The sequence below is a fragment of the Oryzias melastigma genome, linkage group LG6 (genome assembly GCF_002922805.2).
Source record: "Oryzias melastigma strain HK-1 linkage group LG6, ASM292280v2, whole genome shotgun sequence".
Lineage (NCBI taxonomy): Eukaryota > Metazoa > Chordata > Actinopteri > Beloniformes > Adrianichthyidae > Oryzias > Oryzias melastigma.
The window spans coordinates 8,565,979-8,590,272 of NC_050517.1; the positions used below are offsets into that span (position 1 = coordinate 8,565,979).

A 24,294-nucleotide genomic window follows, 5' to 3' on the forward strand; every position below is an offset into this window, starting at 1 on the left:
ACTTTTAACGTGACCCACATTGCTTCTCACTGTTTTCCCAACGATCTCTGTCATAAACACTTATCACCGTACCTTCAGACTTGACGTCTCCTCAGCACTGCAGCTGCTAACATTCTGAGTTATAGCATGCGGCACATCTTCCTGCCAGTAAACATCTTGCAGCACGTCTCTGCGACAAGTAACAAGTAAAAATTGTTCCAGTTGGCCAAAACTGGTAATCAAATATAAAGTTTTAATAACTATCCCAACAAGGATTTTAAAGCACTGCACCTCCGACTTTCTCTTGTTTTGACCCACCTCGAAGCTCCTGTCCAATGACTAAAAAGATCTTCAGTTTACAAGCTTTGGTCTGAACAGAAATCTCCGGTGCATGCCAGTCTGAATACAGACCAATCCCAATCTTCAGGACTGGATCCAAAAAAATAAAGCTAAATCAGTCCAAACTAACGGACTTTCACAGTCTGAACCCTCAATGTTTGACTCAATTGTCATTTTTTTTTTCTTACTTACGAAGTAGAAAATTGTGCCTTGTGAAAGGTAACTGCAAATGCTGAATGGACAAGGTGTGTAGTGATCTGTAAGTGCCAATAGTAAGTCCACACAAACTATACACCGATTGTCTATTTTCTTACATCCTAAGGGCAGCACCTATTGGCTCCTTGCACAGGACTTGGGTGTGGACACCCTTTTACTCATCTTTACTCACCCTTAAGCGTTGTTTAAGTGTTCACTAAGACCTGTCGCACCACATGCATGACCATTTTCACTATCAGCTCAAGGTCTGGGACCTTAGTATTTTTTGGAACACTTGCATGTAACGTACAGGTTTTCCCAATTTATGCCAGAATCTACCCCTAAGTGTACTTGCGACTAAAACATAACCTGACTCCTGTTTGAAAGAAAAAAAAAACCCACAGAAAATGCCCATAATGCACCACACCCACTGCTTGCTTGCCATGAGTGGGGTCAGGTTAAAACATTAAAAGTCAAATATTTGCAGCGTTATCAGTGAATAACATTCAATGTGCTTCTGAAGGATTTACTGCTGATTGTGTGACAGAACATTTAATTGGCTCTGTTTAGTCAATCCAGCTCTTTTCTGGCTAAAAGCAGGGAAATACCAGCCTGAATAAAGCAGGCGGGCTGGGGTTCATTTGTCCAGACAGCTCTCCTAAACCCTCCCCAACACCACAGTGGGTGGATGGGACAGCTGCCCAGCACACTTTCTCAAACCTTCTTATCCAAGTAGGAAGAGATCATTTCTGAGAAGAAATAGAAACAATTGCCAGATTCTTTATTTTCCTTGTGATTTTGATTGTATAAAAACAGGCAGGTTAGAGTCCACAGGTGGCCTTGATTCTCTCCCACGGCCTTTAAGTCATACAAGGGCAGACCTTCACTCTCTGCCGTTTATGTGTCTGTGCCCTGCTTTATCTGGAAAACAGGACTGACGTGATTGTTTTGGCTCAATAATGAGGACAAAAAAAAGAACTTCAGTCTTTCCTTGAGGATTCGTTTTTATAAAGATTAAAGGGAAGTCGAGGGAGCTACAAACACGTCACCTGAGCCTGACTCAAATCATCTCCTCAAAATAATTACACCAGTTCTGAAGTTTTGTTTAACGAGACTTCTGAAGATCAGGTCATTCAAAGAGCAAAAGAAAAAAAAGTTGGTAAATCTATGAATCTATTGCCGTTTTAAAATGAAGGTATGAGTTGATGTGACACTGTAGTGTCCCCGTTTTTGTTTACATCTCTACAGTAAGCTCTAAAAAACGGAATACAGCAGTTTTCAGAGTATAAGATGGGAATTTTTTGGCCGGGGGTGCAACTTTTATGATTTAAAAATAAAAAAAAGAGGAAAAGGCTAACGTGTTTGCTATTTTCCCTTTAACAACTGCTACTGTATGTGTTTTTAAAACTAGACTCAAGCTTTTACTCACACATGAGATTTTGCTCTAATTTTACAATCGTTTTTTAAAAAAAATATTTTTACCCTCAATGTTTTCTTTTATCATGCTCTTATCTTAATGCTCTAGTTTATTTTGCTTTAATCTCTTTATTTAATCTTTTATTTATTAACTTTGTTTTTATTATGTTTGGCTTTCCATGTACAGCACTTTGCTCAATTTTAAATTGTGTTAAAGCACTTTATAAAGAAAGTTGATGATGATGATGTGTATTAGTATTTGCTACTGACAGCAACTCAGAAGAAAAAGCGTCGGACTCAGCAGAGATGATCAAGACCAACATAGTTGAAGAATTTAATGGATTTAGAACTGAGACCACCTCAAAAAATGGGTCCAAGAGCAGTTCCTGGTGCCGGACCAGAGTCCGCTAACGAATATACAGACTCAAACTATGTTCTGGATTATCAGGGGATACGAACTCTGGCTCACTTTAAATGTGTCCAGTATGAATACACCCATAGTCTCACTGGTTGAAGTTTTGGATAAAGATGTCCTGGAACTATTTTAAACAGTCATTCAACGTGAACCAATTTCAACTGTGAATAAATCCAAATGTTAAATGTAATCATTACACCTATACTTCAGAACAACTCAGTCTGAAAATACTGAAAATAGAACTGGATTTATTTACTTTATCACACCTGCAAAAACTGTTAAAGTCAAACATCTGTTAATCCTTCAAAGCTGGCAACAGCAGTCTGACATATCAAAGCTGAAGGAAGACATGAAATTGTCGAGAAAAAGCCTTTCCACAGAGGGAATGATCCAAAAGCTCAAGAGTGGAGCTTTAAGGTCAGCAGAGGAGACCTTATAGATGTGAAACCACCACAGGGCAGTTCTAACGAGCTTACAGGGTATTAAAGTTCTTCCAGTCTAAGAGCACTCAACCCAATTAGTTCAAATTAACTGCCACCGTTTCTGCGTGGAAAGGAAAGCTCTTAGCTGCAACACTGACTTACAAGAGAAAGCTTAACACACAGCAGAGGTCAGCTCAGGACATCACAAACATTACCACGTCTCATCTGGAACGGCCTGAAACATCTGCTGGGCTGCTGTTTTTGGACCTCGGCTCTGAATTGAACAGTCTTCCAGCTAGAATGGAGGCCGAGCCGTTGAAGCAGAACTCGAACGCAGCGAGGTTAAGAGATTTCAACCCCCACGCCAAGGCCTCATTCATCCAATACCAGGGAGAGTTTTTTTCACTTCCTCAACGAAAAACAAGACATCAGAGATTCAGAGCTTGTGATGCTTTGGCAGAACCTAGATATTTAACAACTCCTCCAAAAAGAAGGCTGCAGTGACTAAAGAGAAACGGAGGAGGTGAGGCAGGGTGGTGTCACAGCAGGGGGGGGGGGCTTATTCTGGTAAATGAGCGCCATCACAGCAGACAGAGAAATCATAAACTTCCACCAGCAGGAGCGAGCAGACAAACACTTACATGACAAAGGAAAGAAAACATGATTCATTCTATGAACTTCAACTTTGGGTAATTCTAGTGTTATGAGTCAGGTGTGAGTGATGTGGGCCGTACTTGAACATGCTATCCTTCCGTGAGTTAAGTTTATTAGTGCAACATTCTGCTGACCCAAATAATTAAAATTGTGGGGTTTTTTTGTGTTTTTAACATGTACTTGTGGCATTTGTTTCTGCTGATAGAATACGTATAGAAAGAAAATTTGCATTTTTGAGTATTTCTTTATTCAAATCATTTTGACTAAGCAGCAGACAACAAAAAAATCTGTATGAAAATAGTTTACTTGTGATGTAGAAACACAATAGATGGGTCACTACCTTCTGATTCATCCAATTGCAGACAAATACATCCATAAACGTCTTTGTTTTCCTCATATGAGCTGGAATCTGGATCACATCTGTACGACTGGAGAGCTCCAATATTGCTCCCCATTTTTGTTGCACTGCTAATGTTAGGTTGAGGGTGTGAGGGGCTGTAAGCAAACAGGAAACAAAGCTCTCGGCAATGGAGAGGGGAAGAGGGGATGGGGTTGCTTCGAACCAAAAGTCCCGCCCGCAACTCTGAGCCAACTCTTGATTGTTGATTGATTGATTTATTTCAAGCATTTTTGTAATTATTAACTAAAGTCAGTGGAGTTTAATTGATTGCTTGAAAAGTACTGGGAAGAAGTGAACTTATTTAATCCCACCCCTACTTAGTTACCTCATTTTAGAGTTTTGCATAGTTATGTAATCCGGTTCTGATCAGATCAAAAGCAAGTTTCGTTCTTTCTTTTTATTCCCAATATTTTTGAATGTTTAATCAATTTCATCTACCATGAGTTCATTAATTCTGTCGTTCTGCAGAAACTATGTCCTTAAAAATGACAAGTACTTTCGTTTTAGCTAAAAACCACTGGGAACACTTTTACAATAACTCAGATGATTTGAGAGAGACTTCAAAAACAGTACAAGTCTAAAGAAAAAAAAATAATCATCAAAAAATAGTCACAGCACTATCTATACTTTTTTCTTCTATTTAAAGATGGATAAAAACAGAAAAAAAGCAATTGTTTTACCTTAAACAAAGCTCTCGAGCTAAATCATGGCTTCTCCTTCAATTTTTTGTTTCAGTTTGTCAATTCTTTTTTAAATTTGAAACACTTCTTAGGCCATTTGATTGAAGAAATAATCTAGATTTATGAAAGAAAATGTAGTCCTGTTCATGTCTTCAGCATCTTATTAGAGCCTTAAACAAGAACACAGGTTTGAACAGAAATAAAAGATTTTTATCATTCCATAAAATCAGCTAAGCAAACACATAAAATTAAAAAAATAATAATAACATTTTGTAAAGACTATTATTGTCAGCTTTGTGCAAAACCAAACAATTCAATGTTTTGGTACATGTACTCTGTCTTCTGTTTTGGGGGATTTTATCTTATTTTTCATATTTTTACCTCTCTAAATAATGCAGGACCTCAGAGTCTACAGGCAGTAAGATAAGGCTCCACTGAGGACCTTTGTGCCAACAGAGTCCAGCAGGACTGAGTTCATCAGAGCGGCAGCCAGGGTTATATTTCTGATCACATCGTCTGAGCCTCCGTTATGCTGTTTTGAGACCAAGAATCCAGGAAAAAAGAGACGGAAACAAACAGGCTGAACACGGATTTGGTTTCTGGCCTCTAAAGTGTATGTTCCAGTGGAGGTGGTACATTCCTAAGACTAAACCACATGACTCAAGAGAAGGGGGTGTGGGAGAATGGGAGCATCCATTGTTGGGACAAAACAACTGGAAGCTGAGCTGCCCTCCGAGCAAACACAAGACCACGTAGACGCCGTTTCTGCACAGATTCATGGAAGGCTTTGGGGAGGGAAATAACTACAGGATCCAACTCCAGCGCTCTTCAGTGGATCTAGGTCAACCAAAGAACCCAAGGAGGCTATTTCACAGACTAAAAGTCCAGAGGGCATTCTAGACCCAGCTAAACAACACTATTGTTGTTTGACTACACAGGAAACAGGAAGTTGCAGAGGAAGGGACCTCCATCAAGAAAGACTTAGACTGAAGAGGAGGGGGCTGGGGGAATGCCACAACAAACTCCTGGGGCAGGCTCTAAAGTATTTACACACAAACACGCAACTTCCACCAAAGCTGACACTCTAATACAAAACTGCATGGAAGACCTGATGAAGTTAAATCTGGAACCACACAGTGACGAACCTCCTCTGACATATCTGCACTCACGAGATCTGTTCACAGAGCAGAGTGGAGGCTACAGTGGTTGAGAGTGTCTGACTTAAAAAGAGTCACCTCTGCCAGCTTGTAGGGCACGATGAGTCTCTCTCCGACAGTCACCGTCTTCCTGGTTGTCAGGGCTTCAAGCAGCATTTCCTCTTTGACCTGGAAAAAAAATGAAAACAGATCTTGAACAAGTTGGGAGTGTGTCATAACACCAACAACTTTCAGGTATGTCCTGGCCAATGAGGATTTTATTCACAATTGTTAGTAGCTCACCTTTAAGAGACACCAAAACTGCAGTAAACACAACCATTCTGGACAAGCATCCTGTCTGCTTTCCACATGTGAGCTTTTATTTTAACACAAACTGTATGTAAATACAATAAAATCTTGATGAGTTCGTCTAAACTTACGAGATGAACTTTAACAATTGTTTTCCACTTAAAGGAGTAAATTAGGCTAAATTCTTCCCTTACGGATTCTCCCTAGCCTACATTTGTAGGGACATTTGGAGCACTGTGGGGTCTGAACAATATTTTTTTAAGGGAAAGGGGTAAAGACTTAGGGCTGTGTATCCCTCTGTTAGGAGGGGGATCGAGGAGAAACGCATTTTATCTTATGGGTGTGTTCTGAACCACAGAAGTTCACACTTAAATGTAGCAGTTAGTGACTTTTTGTTTTAGCATGAAATTATAAACTGATGTTTTTATTTATTTTCTGAGCGCTGGCAGCTACGTGCTAATGTAGATGAGCAGTGAATATTGATGATGTCATCGAGTAATGTTCGAATGTAAAGACACTACTTTTCCATAACTCTGTTTGGAGGGCTAAATGTAGGAGCAGGAAGAAGAGTTCAGATTCGGCCTTGGACTTCCGCACCAGAAGGTATGCCTTATTCACATGCACTCGTACGAATGCTGCAGGCTTTTGGGTTTTCTAGACCCATTCAGATAGGTGTGGCCACATCGCAGCCCTTGAGCTATCCTAGACATGTTTACATTAAAAGTGGGGTCATCTGGACCCCACGTTCAAAGGAAATGATCATGACGATTGGTTCAATACAGCCTCAGTTCCGAGGGAAAGTTCACCTCTTACAGCTTGTTTTTGTCTAGAAAACGAAGGAAAAAGTTAGTTTTAAAGAAGCCCGCATAGTGATAAAGAACATTTAAAATATGTGATCGGAACCATTTAAAGTGCAGAAACACAATGTTTTTTTATGACTGTTTGTCAGCATCTTTGTTTTCTTGGAGTAATACTGCAGACATAAAAGTCTTTAGAGTTCCGCTCGTCTTACTGTTGATGTGCTTTGTGCACACAAATTGCACCAATGGCAGATCTGAGTTAACACTTTACAAATTTAAAAACTTCTGACAATAAAAATGAAGAAAATATTTTATTTTGTTCAAAAGCTGCATATTGTCGTATAGAATTTACCAAGTAAAACATGGTGACTAATTATGATTAATCCAAAAGTCTGATTAATCTGATTTTTTTTTTTTTATTGGATCGACAACACTACTTTTTCTACAAGAAATAAAGATGCAAATGCAGAAGGAAAGGAGTCATGTCTTTAATGTATGAAGACATATCAGCTCAACACAATCCATAGCAGTAGAAGGTAAATCACCAGAGTTTAGCCTAATTTAGTAAATATGGTGGATTATTGAACCTGTGTAAATATGGGAAATCCATTCTGTTTTATGATCAGAGAAAGAAATTAAGATATTTTTAAGATGGAGGAAATGTCCTAAAAAAACACATTAGGTGTAATGTTTATATTTGGACGGAGTTTTAGGTTAATAGAAATATGAGCTGGTTCTAGAATGGGATGCTGGAGCTCTGATCCTGCCAGTCTAATAGCTGATTTGATTTTGAGTGTTCACGCCGACACAGGAAATTGTAATCCTATTAGTTCATGTTTTCCAATTACCCTGCATGTTTTTCATTAAGGTGTTTTATAATCAGTGTGTCGAGGATTTTCCATCTGTCTGACGGCTAGTTTTAAACATAAATTATACTGGGAGTTGTGGTGGCGTTGGCTTTTGTTGTCACAACTAAGTCTGAAACTTTTAAGCAGAAAAGTCAATAAAAGTTATTTAAAGGCCTCATCTTGTTCAAATACGAGTTGAATCAGGAGATGGACAAACATAGAAATTCCCCTTTATCCGGTGTATCTGTTGACGGCTTTATCAGTTGACTGCGCCGCGATGATGGGATGTGAAAAAAAACGGGAACCATGACGGAGGATTTGACCTAAAACACTGTAGGAGATTATGACCGGTTCATTTATCCGACACTCACATGCACACACATGAGAGGCACATTTCTATGTGGCCTGTGGCAAATTCACCCCAGTGGCGGGGGCCACACTGGGAGAAGCAGATGTCACTGCACACACCTCCTCTATCTGCAGGGATTATTACGGGAGTGGGCCGAGCAGCTGCTAAGAAACACTTTTGTTTCAGCTTTGAGTGACTGCCTGACGTCTTCATAGGAAAACCAGGCTGCTAATGTTCAGGGTAATACCATTACGAGTTTATTTATGCCTTTGTAAAGGCGTCGACATAAATGGAAGGAGGGGTGTGTGTCGGTGGGGGCTTAATCAGACTTCATTTCACGCCGCCTGGTAATCCCTCATCGAGGAGCAAAGCCTATTTTGCTGCACGCTGATTGGTTTTTAGCCTCAACATTTCCATGTTTTGGTTGCTTAGTAACAGGCTTGCCATCCTGCTATGATCCGACAGCATAATACACAAACAGAGTTCAAGTAGCTAGCGGTGCTGTTTAAAAGTCAACCCCCTCTGTTTGCAGAGCATTCGATTGCTTAGCGTGGATTTATGGAAAACAGTCAACAATTCACATCTTCAAATCTTAAGTCGACTTGTTTCCAGAAATCTTTGTTGAAGCGTCAAATCATTCAGCCACAAACCTCCAGAGGATCACGCCTGTCAACCATCCATCAGCCCCCAAAAAGCACCACTTCCTCATCCAGTTACACCTCCACAGGAAACAGGAAGTCCTAGTCAGTTTCATTTCCATTCACATATCAATCCACACTAGTGGACCACGCTCTTTACATTCCTGTGCAGCAGAAATGTTTGTGCTCTTAAATGTTTTCTTTGTTCTTCTGCTTTCAGCCACACGTGACCTTTACAAACTGATTGACCGTTTCCATCAGAAATCCTAGACTAAGCAGTGAATCTAACCGAGAGGCTTTATTGGCTCCTGTCAGATGTAAACATCTGTGTGGATTAAGGAAAGAACTTTGTGACCAAAGGAATAAATCATGGTTTGGCCACGGTCACTGCTTTGTCTTTTCAAATCAGTTTCAGAAAAACTAGAATGTGTTTAGCTCTACAAAAGTGATGACCTTTGCAGAGAGAGCCTGATTTGAGACAATTATCAGTATAAAACCAACATTGACCAGCATGTAAGCCCTGTTTTGGACTGATCCCTCATTGAAATGCTGATGCTTATAGATCTATAGTTAGAGACCATCACTGTGACTTTTTATTTCAATTGCATCATGGTTAGGTACAGAGAACCTACAAGTTTCTTCAAGTAAAATTTAAGACTTTTTAATACCTTTTTAAGGCCAAGCATGCCAAAAATGAAGACAAATTTCTCATTTAATCATTTACACTCATTTTGTGATCAAACCTGTAACTTATTATCTCATTGTTTGTGGTCTGTGCTCTAAAGCTTTAGCACTCTTCTTATTCAAACCGGCAGTGGGCATTCAGCCCAATGCAGCATGACAGCTGGTTCTCATGTTGTTTATTTATGTCATTCGATCAAAATAATCATGATCAAAAATTCAAATTTTGACATGGAACTTCACACTGAGAAGTTTCAAGCAGCACAATTTTTAAGATATCTAAATTTAAGATTCATAAATGTAATGCTTTTAAGACTTAAATCCCCCGCGGGAACCCTGTAGGTAGAACTTCCTTTGTGTATCTAGAAGGTTTCCTGTCCCGGTGCAGTGATTGCCGCTGCGCCAACAAACAGACGTCCAAACAAACTTCAAGTTCGAGCCACAACCCTTAAAGCATGCGGCCACACTCAAGTCACTGCCACTCTGCATCTCTGGGGGGTCGGAGAAAACCGAGGGGATGTCAGAGGAGACCCCTGCAGGCTCTCCAGTCATATTACTACCCGGTTGCTGTTGACAGGAATGGCCATGCGCTGCAATGACCGCCACAGTTTGCAGCATGGTCTGAGAGGTGACAGTTCCTCAAGAACTGAAGCAGTGTTTGAGCTGTCCTCATGTCTCTGTGTGTGTGGTCTGAACATGAGCGCAACAGAAATGAACCAGTAAACATTGCATGACCCATGACAGAAAATGTTTTTTCCATGTCTGTCTGCAACTCGTGGACAGATAAAAGGTCAGGAACGACGCGACAATGCTCAGGGAGAATACTGCTTAGTGACCATGACGAAACATCCTTTTGGTTTTGAAAACAGAAAAAGTATTTAAAGATGAGCAGATGTAAACAACCAGGCTTTATGTGAACCCTAGAGTAGAAACTAATACCATAGTCTGGTTGAATACTTGATTCAGATTAAAATGGACACCTACAACAGAAATTATACATTATTTCAGAATTTATCCCAAAAGTAAGACATTAGAAAAGATTTCTGTCCCTCAAATGTCAATGATGAACATTCTAGAATATCTATCAAGTTTTACCATCAATGGGAATTTAACAATCTGTTATTGTTGGACATTTCTTGAGATAAGTGATCTAGGAAAGTACTTGAGGGCTTTTATTTCTTTGAAACAAACTTTTGCTTCTTCATCTGAACAAAAACAACTGGTAAGAGGTGAACTTTCCATCTGAAATCATGTTTTGGGTCACTAAACACGGCGTTTAGCGTCTATACCATTTTCCTCCACTGCAGCAGAGAGAGATCGCCGTTACCATGACAACACATTCCACTCTATCAAATATTCTGCTTCATGTAAAAAGGACAATACTAAAGTACAAATAATTGACCTAATAATTGACCATAACATAAACAGAATAGGTGTCTAGTATCAGAAGTGAATGGACTTCATGAAAGCAACCTTTGTGTCCTCCATTAATATCTGATAATGACACCTCATTGGGCATTTTCCCTTTACTTAAAAGATTAAAAGATGAGCATCTGTTTTTAATGTGCGGTCTGTGAAGGATTCAACAAAAAAAATATTCATCAAATAATTTAGGAATATAAAGTTGTTTGATGTGTTATAAGTCACCCTGAAATGACTTTCGGATTTTCCAAACACCTGCTGTTGGCATAGAACGAAGGGAAGAAACGCAGAGAGGAGCTCACCTCCAGCAGCTCTGACACAATGGGCAGGACCTCCGGGTTACAGATGTCGATGGAGTCGTCTCTGTAGGCCTTCTTCTTGTAACGGATGTTCCCCAGGTGGAGGATCGCTGACAGCAGGGAAAAGATCCTGACAACGAAAACAGCTTGTGTCATTCCTTTTAGCTTTAGCAGCATCTTATAGAGTTAGCCATTGAAAGATCCACTCTGATCATGTTTTGATCTGTTGTCAGAGTGGTCCCAGTGGTCTTTCTTACTATCATTATGATGTTTTTTTTAACCAAAATCAAGAAACGTGTGACATTAGGACTTGGTTTCTAAAGAACAGCAGTAGTTAAGTCGAAGTTCATCAATTCTGCTCCAGATTCACAATGATTTGTATAAACATTGTAAAAAATTCCACAACAAAAAGTTAAAGACAATTTTTAATGAAGTGGGTCTTTAAGGCAGAGCAGGGACTGGCAGGAACATCATACTAAAGAGTCATGGCTCTGTAATAACTTTAGAGCCGAGCGCTCCAACTTAAGAATTCTTACTGTTTTCGTGTGGCAGGCAGGAAGCCGACCATCTCCATGGCCAGTTGCAGCCGCTCAAAGTCATGTTTGAGGTCCTCTCCTTCTACTGTGAAGCTGTCCTGCTGGCGTTCACATGGAAACGGAGAAACAAAAGACAAGCAGAGAAATCAGTGGTGGCAGGATTTCTGAGTGAAGATGAAGGACACCAGACCAGAGAGCAGAAGCGACATGATGCAAGTGTTTGATGGAGTATTGAACCTCATATGACATGCTGTTTTACAGGAATAATAAAAAAAAGAAAATGAAAAACACAGCTCTAAATTTTGGGAAAACAAGCAAAAAATAACTTAAACTGATGCATACAATTGACCACAGGCTGTTTTGAAGCCATCTGCTCCTCTAAAATTTGAGGTTTTTGTAAAACCTTTATTGTTACTTGAAAAAAGAAAAACATAAAAGATTTACTTTTTATATTTCTGGATCTATCTCAAATTTACTTCATGTTTCCTCTAGAAAAATATTTGTTCCTAGCAAATTTACTGCAGCATTTTAGTCAAAAATAACAAAATAAAAGCATACAGCTTAGACTTTACTGCCTTTTCAGAGGAGCTGAGGTTAATGTGACCAGCATATGTCAATAAATAACTCAGACTAAGTTTAAAAAAATCCAAACCCAGCAGAAAAAGGCTATAAATGGATCATTTATCAGTCATCTGATTCAGATAAACGAATAGGCGATCAATAAATCAAAGTGAACCAGCAGGAAAAAGTATAATATTTGCAGGGTTTAGTGGGGAAGGCTACCAGAAGAAACCTGCACAAGAACATTCCTGAGGAATCCACAGACTGTATCAAAGTCTAAAGTGAATGGTGCCGTCAGAGTTCTGACAGTGAATGAGTAAACGGTGTGTATCAGTGTGTGTTTGCATGTGCGCGTCTCCTCGGGCTCTCCGGTCGGTCAGCATGTCTGCGCTCCGGCAGCGGGCCGCTCTCAAGCTGTAATTAGTACATACCACAGCGAGCGACCAGTGAGAGAAGACACGAGAACCTATAATCCACGCTCCGCCTGCGCCTCCACTACAACACTCCTCTGACGCTCCATTGTTTTCCTTTGGCTCTGAAGGCGTCCCCGACGGCTTCAAAGCCAAAGCTCCTCCAATTGCAGCAGAAGTTTTGAGGCTTCTTAAGCTGCGCACAAACTTTTGAAATTAACCAGAATATTGGAAATCAGTGCCAACCAACACAAAGCAAAAATGTGAGCAAAACTGAGGATGTAAAGAGATCGATTTTTGACGTAGATGCAAGAGAATACTTGGAACGCGTGTACTCACACGTGCTAGTATTGGATACCGACAGTCTAGTGTGAACACTAGCGATACTGATACTAGCAAATCGTGTAGCAACAGTCTAGTGTGGACACTAGCGATACAGATACTAGCGCGTGTGCTCACACATCCCAATATCGTGTAGCAACAGTCCAGTGTGAACACTAGCGATACTGATACTAGCAAATCGTGTAGCAACAGTTCAGTGTGAGCACTAGCAATACCGATACTAGCGAATAGTGTACCAACAGTCTAGTGTGGACACTAGCGATACAGATACTAGCGCGTGTGCTCACACATGCCAATATCGTGTAGCAACAGTCCAGTGTGAACACTAGCAATACTGATACTAGCAAATCATGTAGCGACAGTTAAATGTGAACACTAGCAATACAAATACTAGTGCAAGTGAGTACATGTGCTAGTATTGGTACCCGATACTAGCGTATCAGGTAGCAACAGCCCAGTGTGAACACTAGTGATACCAATATTAGCATGTTTACTCGCACATGCTAGTACTGGGTACCGTTTTAGTAGACTGTATTCACACTGGGCCATCTCTACCCGATGCTAGCGGATGTGACCTGCTAATATAGCTATGAAAGAGAAATACTGGGGCAAAATTTGTGAGACTTGCACTGCTTCGACCTTTTGCATGAAGCCTCCTCCAGCTTTGACTACACGAGCTAGTATCGGTAACACTAGCGTTCACACTGGACTGTCGCTAACCGATACTAGCGCCTGTGACACACGCTAGTATGGAGTAGCAATTATAAAGTTGCCGTGTACAAAAGCGCTGCACAGAAGAAAACCTGTACAACTACGCACATTCAAGAACGCTCTTGAACACGGATCACATTTTGCAGCACAAGATGAAGTCATAAGGAGTTATTTTGGGATCTGTGATCATGACTGGGTCGGTTGGTGCCATGGGCAGTTCCCCAAAATATAATTTATTCACATCAGCATCAAGCGAGGCTTCCACTTCAGTTTCTATATCCAAACATGTACTTTGAGTTTTATTTGTTAGGTGCGGGGGTTGGGAGAGTTCAGTCCAATCTGTTTGAGCATTTTTCATTGTTTTAAGTCTTTAACGATCATTGCATTACTGTTGTATGAGAAACGCTTTACAAATAAAGTTTGATATTTTCAATTTTACTCTCTTTTCTTTCACTATGGAACCTGTGGCTTCTGTTCTTCTGGTACTAGACTGCCATAAATCAAATGAGGAGCCCTGCTGACTGTGCACATGGAGGTTCCCAACAAGGATTCTTTTGAGGTCCATTTGTTTGAATCCTTCCACTCTTCGCTTTTGCTCACAGTGCCTTTGTCATTTTTCATGTTGTCAAGACAGTTTTGTTCCAAGTGCAGTGTTTCAAAACTATCACGAGACATTCCACTCAGCCAGACGCTCAGACACCCAAACATGCTGAAAATGCAAGAACCCAAACACACGGCGAGGCGCTCAAAGACAAACGTTTGGCCTCCAAATTTGGTTATTTTCTATTCTTAGCCTCTTAAATGCCACATCTGGAAACGGTGAACATCTTCAATGTGCTGGACGTCTCCATTTACTGTTGCACAGTGACCAGCAGGGTCAGGTCAGAGGTCAAAGAGGCCCTGAGGGGCTGGTCAGACTGCTCTCACACCAGCCGAACCCTGTCTGTGTTTGAGGGAGGACAATGACTTCATCCCTTTGGGAGGGTGGAGACGCAGACGGATGAGGTCACACCATGACCTCTGAGGGAGACGGGGAACACATTGGAGGAGGTCATGTAAGGGAAGACGATGAAGAAACAGAAAGAAGAGCCAGAGGGGAAAAAAACATAGACATGGTCGGCAAAAGAGCTATTTGAGGTTAAAGGAAAAGTTTTATGCTCTGTGGAAGTCCAGAGAGGGAGCAAATTCCACAGAAGGAAGCACATTTGTGATTGTTAGAATATTCCTAATTGAATTATGAAAAAATGAGTAGTAAACAAATTATGAGTTGAAGCTCAATATGCTACAAATTATTTTAAAATTGAAAACTCCAGATCTTAAGGGCCACAATACTGCTTTTTTTAGGCAAAAGTCTGGAGATACAACACATATCCCAATATGTCTCACAATACCATATGCATCATGATATATCCCAAGACAGTACAAGTACAATTTTTCGCTTTTTTGACAAATGACAAAAAAAAAAATAAATAAATAATACACCTTTCATGGTAACAAAATGGTCAAATTCATGGTATTTAATGATCACAACGTTAAGCAATGCAACTGTATCTCATATACAAGTTACTTTTACCCACAAAATCATGCTACTTTTCTTTTGGTAAATTAAGAAATAGTTGTTATTAAAGGGAACAGTCGGCATTGTCCGTTGGCAACTAAAATAAGATGCTAATGGATGCTCATAAACAATAAATTAAATATCGTCTTGTCAACATTTTAATGAAATATTGTAATATAATTGATTTTTCCCTACATCCAAATTTTTTTCCTGTTTACCATTACTTTCATTATTGTGATCACCTCAAACAGGGTATGTTCAGCCAATCAGAAGCTCTAAAGGAAAAATAAATCATTTTTGAATGTGATAAGGGAAAACTCTGAAAACGTAGAAGTAAAATAAAAAAGTGTTTTTAATAGACGTTCTTACCATCTATGCTGACATATAAAGCACAGAATTTCAGTAAAACTCATAAAAAGGAAGTGAAGCTGACTTTTTTTATTAATTTAGTTAAAATTGGAATTTTATTTTACAACAAACATGATTGTGGGATTTGTTGGCAAACTTTAAATTCCACATAGATTACAAACATGTTTAATATTCAGGAGTTTGAGTGGAAGTGATTCGTCAAATTGTTGGATCTTTTTCTAAATGGCCCCCTTTACAGGGCAGCTGTGGTGCAGCGGTAGGGCGGTCAACCTCTGAATTGGAAGATTGCAGGTTCAACTCCCGTTTTGCCGAGTCATGTTGTCAAAGTGTCCTTGGGCAAGACACTGAACCCCACATTGTCTCTGGTGGAAGGCTGGTGCCAGTGTTCAGCAGTGGAACCACCATCAGTGTGTGAACGTGTGAATGGGTCTGTGACTGTAAAGTGCTTTGGGCCTTCAAGGAAGCTAAAATGTAAACAAGATCAGGTTTTAACCAGAAGAAAATGTTAAGTACTGATGTAAGCAGATGTAACAAACACCACAGGAGATGTCATGGTTTCCTCTTCTCAACATCAGCATTCACCTCTGTCTGTTTTTGGGTGGTCAGCAGGATTATAAATGTGCCTTTATAATCCAGATATTCCTTGTTAAATGATGCTTAACAATGTTGCAAAAACAGTAATCCCATTTCATCCACGTTCTCTTTTTTGAAGTCTGTGATCCCAATCATGCTGTTGTTGTGTCTGTAGTTGTAGCAGCTCACAGAGGACGCAGGTGAACGTGAACAATCAGCTCTGCAGTCCAGTGAACACAGGTGAACCAGGTGCTAACAATTCCATTGTTATGAAAATAACAAGAAAAGATGAAAAATATTCTAAAATTCATAAACCTTTTGAGTTATGTGATCATGTGGGATTATTTTGATCAATTCTAAACAAGTTTGGAGAGTTTTGCAGATTTTTAATATGGGTCATATCTGCAAGCCCCTGACGGGAGCGTTAAAAACCCCTGAAAGGCCTCCTTAAATTTATTTTTGCATTTCAAGTTGTCCTTACAGAACAACCTCTCTTATATCCAGCTGAGATGCTTCCATTTTTTCCTGTATTTGAAAGAAAGCATTAGAGAGAAAGGCCAAAGTCAGAATCAAGCCGTATTTGTTCAATCTAATTCTCCTGTCTTCTGAGTTTGCTCGTGGGCAATGGCAGAGTAACATAAGTCTCCCTTCAGGAGAAACTAATCCTTTGAATAGGCAGAAGAAATCCTGCTGAGCAAACATCCCTCCGCTCAGGTGTGAGCCGAGGGCTGCAGCAGGCGCACTGGGTCGTACTGGTTAGTAAGGTGCACTCACCGGTTTCCTACCTACAGCGATCAAACGCTGCAGGACGAGCATGTGATACGAAAGGGCCAATAGGATCTCCACACAAACTACATTATTGTGATCGTCTACTTGACTCAATTCTAACTGGCAGCATGTAAGAAGCGAGAACATATCACATGAATGGCACTAACGACTAAACATATCTGTACGATGTGCTTTCATCTCACCACCTTCACCGTTACTTTCTCTAGCGTGTTGTATAAGTGTTCGCTACGACTTCTCGCTACAACCTGTTGTTCAAAGAGAGCCAATACGAAAAAAAAAATGTGTATGCATGTTTTCACTCTATAGGCACACAGAGAGGTCACAACTTTACACCCACACAGTCAATATCCCCCCATAAGGGCAGTTGTGACTACGACTTTGGAGTAGTTTAAGGATTATTGCTTATAGTCGAATATTGACAACTTTCTTAGCAAACAGAAGCTTCTGTTAATGGAACTTCCAACATTTGCCAACAATATGTGAGTGTTTTAGTGTGAAAAGATCAGGTGAAGCCATCACGGTGATAAACAGTAAAACCAAAGTCTGTCCCTTTGAAGATGGCAGCTTCCAGGTATGACGTCACCACCCAGCACACAGATACAGAAGCTTTGTTTGAGGGATTCCTTATTGCTTTGACTCCGTCTGTCCAGAGAGTCTAATATTTATCTATATATATTTTAAAGTATAATATAATTTTAAAATAACATCAACTAAACAATTTAATGTTAGTGTTTCCGTTTCCAAAAGCTCTCTCGTTACTTGACAAACTCCACATGTGAGAGTTTTCTTCTGAGGATTTTTGCTGATTTTCCAGACAATAGAAACACATTAAGGCATCCCTTCAAACACACAGAAGCAGTTTCTCCACAGACTCCCCCATCTTTACTCCACTGGAAGCAGGTGGGTGTGAATGACAAGACTGGCACCAAGAACAAAACAACTGAAGAGGAACAAAAAGTCAGCGAAGCACGACACACCCATGAGCACAGACGCACAGAGAGGAGTTTTCGTCCATACTGACCGGCTCGCCCTCATAGTAACTGTCCCAGTGGAGTTTGTGCAATTTCTTTGTCATCTGAAGACGAGGCGATGCGGGTGGGAAAAAAAGTTGGTGTTACACACAAGTCTGAGGAAGTTCGGTTAAAAACAGTAGCAATGGACATCAAATTGCACATTACTCACACATCGATGATGAAATTAAGACCACACTGATGGAAGCTTTTTTTTTTTTTTTGCATTGCTTAGAAGGGAAAAAAAGTAAAAACTTTAAAAAAATGTCTTTCTACTCCTGGATTTAATCAAACTCGAGTTTATTTAACATCCATCCTTCATATTTAAAAGGGTTTCTTTAAGCTTTAAAGACTATTTCCTCTTCAGCTATTCTCTAAAGTTATTTTTTTGTACTTTGAGTGATTGCTCTGGTGTAACCTGCCAGTCGACTCCCTGAGTCATTTGGTCCAAACTTTAGTGTATAAACATGCAGATGGGGGCCATCATGGATGTTCAGCTTTTTATATCCCCTAGACACCCCAACTCATATTTCATCTCCAAGTTTCTTTTTTAAAAAGTCAGAAAGGCAAAGACAACGACTTACATAAATACCATATTCTCTATACTATAAGGCACACTTGTACCTTAGAATCCAGAGTGCATTATATATTAACTAACTCTAGTTGTGTTTACCAGTGTTGAACCAGTTCTAAGAGTTATGTGTCATTCTGTCACAATGTCTGTTTTTTCACCGCTTCTAAACAAGTTTGGGTGTTATTATTAAACACGCCAACATGTAGAGGTGACAGACTGTGTTTTTATGTGTTACTAACAAAGTTAATAGTTAGTGTAGACACAGTAATGTTTGGGGTGCCCTACCTTTTTTGCTCCAATAGTCAAAATCTAAATGGGGATCCTGGACCGCTGACCAAATACAATCATTTTTTGCATGTCAAATTATTTTCATTTCGTATTTAAAGGTAAAACACATTTGTAAGAATTAAAAGTACATATTTTCTTTGAAACCTTTAAATATGAGAGCAAAGCCTCACTGGCCATTTTTAATAGAAAAACAAGAGAAAACTAAACGAACTTTCTTCCAATAAAAACAGCAAACTGGGATCGTTTTTTTGGAACACCATAAAGGATTTTAACTAAACTAAGCCCTGCGGCTTCCATAGCCACGACTTGGCGGGCCAAAAGATGACCTTTGGCGGGCCAAATTTGGCCTGCGGGCCCCACTTTGGGCACCCATGGTTTAAGAGGTATCAGTCCATTTTTATTCATTAATTTTCTATTTCTGTTGAAACATTTGTATTTTACCCTTTGATTTTATTGTTTTTTTTTCTCTGTAGTTTTCAGAGACCAATTTAAGTAAATTTAATACATTTTAAAATTGACAGGAACATGGTCAGCATTAGTTCCAAGAAAATTTAAAACCTTCAAAATAAAAGCTAAATTCCAAAGAGTAATGCATTCTGAGGAAGACAATTCTTTTAGGTTTTAAATGCAATCTGATAAGACATTTATGTTTCCCATAGAATCTAAGGTTGGCTTCTTCTTTAAATGTGTGCACCCTCTTTTTAAATACATATAAAGGTAAGGAAAATGTTAACATACAGTAACTTTTCAACCCTTAACTAATTCAACATAATTCCAGCAGATTCTGAAGAATTAAAAATTTTTAGTAAATCAAAGAACATAAACAATAGAGCTCTGGTGTTAAAGGGTTAAGTACTTTTAACCGGAAGTTAGCGTTTAATTTGTTTGTGTTTCATTATGTTTAACAAACTTACATTATTTTTTCTTTGCACCAACAACTAAATTTTCCCTTAATATTCTAAAGCAGAGAAACTGTGAGTGCTAACTTAAGAGTATTTTCTATTGTCATTTCAAGTTCATCTGAAAATATAAACTATATTGAAGTTTGGTATTAGTATAACAACATCAAATGTTAATGTAAAATGTTAAATTCCCAGTTATTTTTTTTCATCTTTACTTGAGGAGTCTACAGTTGCTGCAACAGATTTGACTTTTTAACTAAATCAACAAACTTTTCCTGCACTATAAACACACTCATCTGTGTGTTGAGGTTTCCAGCAATCAAACCACTGCTTCCTGTTACCAAGGTAACCAAGGATGCAACAGTGTGTTAAAAAATGAGGTCGTCTCACTAATTCACCAAAACATCCATCATCTGGGGGAAGATTTTTTTTTTCTTTTTTTGGATGTTCCAATTATTTCCCTTCTATTGAAATGCTTTTAAAAGGAGGGTGTGAACTTTCACAAACACAACTCTCTGCATGACACACAATCAGCGCCAGACTGACTCCACAGTTTTGCAGTTGTCATGGAAACTGGAGCTTGGTAACAGGGAGCAGGATGTGGGCCGTCGTAGTGAAGGGAAAAAGTGGGGTAGAGAAAGCAGCGATTTCATTGGAAGATGAAGAAGATGAAGGAGATTCTTTGTTGCCGCCGTAGCCTGATGCCGCACTATAAGCCAAGCAGCGGGAATATGATTCTTTATGCATCATTTGCCAGCACAAGGCAGATGTTCCTTTAAAAAATAATAAAAAATGCACACAGAATGCGGGCTCCTGGCACATGAACGAGCATGTACACACACCCAACCAGTCACACATGAGACAAACGCACAGATGCCCAGCTAGGGGCTGATGCAATCAACACTTCAGAGCATTGAGGCGTGCTCCAGTTGAAGCAAAGTAGGAACAAAAAGCCAGAAGAGCCAGCGTTGGAGGAGGCAGGACAGGGAGAAGCTGGTTCTATGGCTGGAGTGACAGAGGGGTTCATGCACACCTGGTTGAGGTAGTGATATTCCTCCGGTTTGAGCAGGTGGAAAGCCTTCCTCTCCTCATCACTGGCTCCAGCCAACAGGTAGTAAAACACGTGGTAGTTCCTGAAAACACACAAAAGTTGATGAATATTTTTGAAATAATTTGTTAAAAAAAACAATTAAAACAGCCTTCAGATAAGTCACATCTTTGACTTATTTCCAGTAGAGCCGTGTGGTGAGGTGGTGGAAAGTTAAATGAAACTATGAAAGGATTTAGACCATAAGTGGTGGTAGAAAGGACAAAAAAGAAGTCTTAAGTATTTTGGTTACATATGAATTGGAATTTTATCTGAAGCAGTGGTGATGTTGGTCCTGCTGAGACGCTGTGTGAACCAACAGAAAAAGATTCAGATTTAATTGACAAACCTGCAACAAGGAGTCCTTAATACTAAATAATTTCAATCTATTCAGGATTGAGCTGAGGCACAAATTTAAATTATGTTTTGTTTAAATTATGTATCTGTTTAAACTAGGATTTGATCACTCTGAATGATAAATTAATTATGATCTGCAGCTACAAAACCACCTGTTATAGCCACTCAACTAACAAACTAATAAAAAAATGTTAAGAAGAAAAAAAACAAAAGATGTCATCAAACAATATTTGAATGCATCTTATTTCTACTCCAGAGCTAAAAGTTGATTCTTCACTTTCGTGTCATCCAGCATCACTTTGAGTGCAGAATGTGTTGAGTAAGCCCCGTGTGAAAGCCTGAAGAGCAGCAGAGCAAACAGGAACGCTTTCACACTCCGATGTACTTACAAGCCGGGACTTGGAGAGACGCTCACACGAACAGCATTAACATTTGAGCACAATGGGAGAACAATAAATATGTAGTCTAAGGCTTTATGAATTATTGTAATTTGAACCTGGTGAACTTGACCTTTTCTGTTCAGACATCAGCTGCTTTTGATCTGATCATGCCACTCACTTTGTAAATTGAATAGTAAATAATAATTCAGTGCAGAACTTTTCCTCATTTTATACAAACTTTATATTTTTCCCTTTTCATCAATTATTTGGTATTTTGGCATCAGCTTTAAATAGTCAAACGGATGATGCCACATGACCCTCCTCTATAGACCTGAACAGTCCAGATTAGGATTTCTACCTCATTGTTATGAACCACAGCGGTCTGGTGTCAGGTTGAAATACAAACCTCTGATCTTTAATGGTTAGGGGGTCAAATAACCACTGATGGTTTTAATCATTTTTCTCCTTTCAGAAAGCAGAATAGATTGCAACCTTTATTTTGAGGGCAAAGTGGCAGAACCCAAATGAATGCACTGATTTAAGGGAAAGTATGTACAGTTACTGGTTGTTTGTGAGCAGACGTCTATCTTCAAAACATCCAAGCTGTGATCAAATGTCTATTTATAAGAGATTGAAATTATGAAGGATCATTTTTGTTAAATGTATAAATAAAACTAATCTAAAGACATCATTTCTGAAGACCTTTTCTTTTTTTGTAGAGAGGCAAATTGTTCATTAAAATAAAGCTGTTTTTCTTTCTGCTTCATTTCAAGATTGGAGAAAGAAAGAAACATAATAATTAAGTTGATCACTGACAGGTCTGTTTTAGATCCTGACCTCATTAACTGATTGCAGGTGATATGAAAGTCTTTCAAAATTATTTTTTTATTTAAAAAAAAAGCAAAAAAAAATAGATTCAGCATAAGGAAAAAGTTTCTGTTCAACTTTTCTTTTTTTTAGGTTATTTAAGGTGATTTATTTGATACATTTTTAATAAATAAAATAAGACTGAAATTCACTTAAGCAAACTGAACATGATCTTCCTGCTGCAGAAAGATGCCTTTAGTTGTAACTAATGAAATGAGATTGTGAATACGGAGTACCTATAAAAAACTTTTCTAAGCAGATGTTTGCAAAAAGCAACTATGACTGAAAACTAAAGGCTTCTCCAAGATTTTAAAACCCTTTTGGAACCAGAAAGATGAATTTCTTTCCAATCAGCATGCATTTCTGCAGACAGCTGAAGCTGTTCAGTGAGGATGCTGAAAGCTCATCCAAAAACGTTGAAAGGATGCTCAAAAGGCTGGGATAATTACTGAAGGAGCTGAGATAATTGTTGTCGTCAGAAATAGCTTAAGGTAAAAGTGGAACAGCCATCGAAAGCAGAGGATGAACACTGAATAAAACAAAAGAGCTACAGTATTCTGTGTTCAGGATTTGTACCACAGATAATACATGATGAATAGATTTAATCTATATTTAATATTTCTATCGTTAGGCTGAAACATTTAGTAAGCTGAAGACTAACAAAGTTAAAAGCTACGAAAGCTGAAAACTAAGAAGCTAAATGTTTAATAAAATGAAGTTTGAAAACTGAATCAACTTAAAATTTTTGCAAAAATTCTACATATTTCTACTAATTTGTCCCCAGTTGGAAACACGTGTATATTTACAGAAGAAATACATAAGTGAGAGGCATGGTTTTAGGCTTGAACTGTGACTTACCTTTCATTGTGTTCCTGGTAAACTAAGCGAGATTTCTCCAGCAGGTACTTCTCTACATACGCTCTGCAAAAAAACACTTCAGCTTAAAACAGGAAAAAATGAAAACTTCACATGCCAAAAAGATCATTTTTATTTGATAAATGTAAACTGATAAATCAAAATCCTGTCATTCTCCTCACATGGCAGCAGCTAGAACAAGAATCCACCAGTTCATTACTGAATCATTTAGTCACAAAAAGAAACTTGCAAATGTGTATGTGATTCACAGAAACAGGACTGTTGAAAACAAAGGAAGAGCAGACTGCACGAGAGGAAGTACAGCCTGAATTTGACCCTGCATGCTGGGGTTACTTCAGTGTTTGTGCATGTTTGAGTGCAGAGGTCAGGGCCTCATTTCACTCTGGAACAGGCGGCTATGGAGAGATCTCCACATATCTGTAGAGGATTCTCTTATCTCACTTGGACAGCAATTATTTTCTTCAATTAGTTTGATTTATACGAGCGTGTTAAATAGCTGGTAGTTGTGCCAGAAAATCTTTTCAAAAGCTGTTAAATATGATATCAATGGTGTGAGTTCTTCAAGTGTGCAGTCGTAAAAAGACCAGTGATCAATTAAAGTGATTTAAAACAATACTAGAAAAAATTTAGGAACATAATTTTATAAATAGCAAAAATAAATATATTCTACGCCCCCAAAAAAAACATCAATACTTCAGAAAATAAATGAGAAGCTAATAAAATCTGTTTTGTAGCAGAAGTAGTGAACTGGATTTTCATTTTTTAGCATGCTTAAGTATGAATGCTAAAATGTCAATGGAAAAAAAAAAAAAAGATTAAAGAAATATGTGTAAAGACAAGGACGACAGATAGGTGTGCATGGAGGATGCACGTCTTCATCAACATGTTGCTGTGAGCGTCTCACCCCCGGACCGTGCCGCTCTCCTGATAGTTGACCTGGATGAACTTGCCAAAGCGGCTGGAGTTGTTGTTGTGAGCCGTCTTGGCGTTCCCGAAAGCCTGCAGAGATGAAGGGAAGAACATCATTAGAAACACTGAATGATAGGTGGCACCATTTAACTTAAATTCTATACTTTTTTTGAAAAATGCCACAAAAGGTTTTGAACCTGCACATATGCAATA

At 39.0% G+C, this 24,294-nt stretch overlaps 1 protein-coding gene across 6 annotated transcripts in view; it reads right to left on the reverse strand.

The window, feature by feature from the left end:
• Positions 1–24,294, reverse strand: part of LOC112141239 (unconventional myosin-IXAa) — a 132,221-nt gene that overhangs the window by 41,814 nt on the left and 66,113 nt on the right. For 3 of the 6 annotated variants that reach the window (XM_024264336.1, XM_036212246.1, XM_036212249.1), the window contains exons 3-9: positions 24,077–24,171; positions 23,155–23,217; positions 20,639–20,738; positions 17,853–17,906; positions 11,519–11,619; positions 10,986–11,112; positions 5,736–5,825 (exon numbers count right to left, since the gene is read on the reverse strand). In XM_024264336.1, coding sequence (XP_024120104.1) covers positions 5,736–5,825; positions 10,986–11,112; positions 11,519–11,619; positions 17,853–17,906; positions 20,639–20,738; positions 23,155–23,217; positions 24,077–24,171 — 630 coding nt within the window. The remainder of the gene's footprint in view (positions 1–5,735; positions 5,826–10,985; positions 11,113–11,518; positions 11,620–17,852; positions 17,907–20,638; positions 20,739–23,154; positions 23,218–24,076; positions 24,172–24,294) is intronic. The other 3 variants (XM_036212245.1, XM_036212248.1, XM_036212247.1) reach the window with 3 other exon arrangements.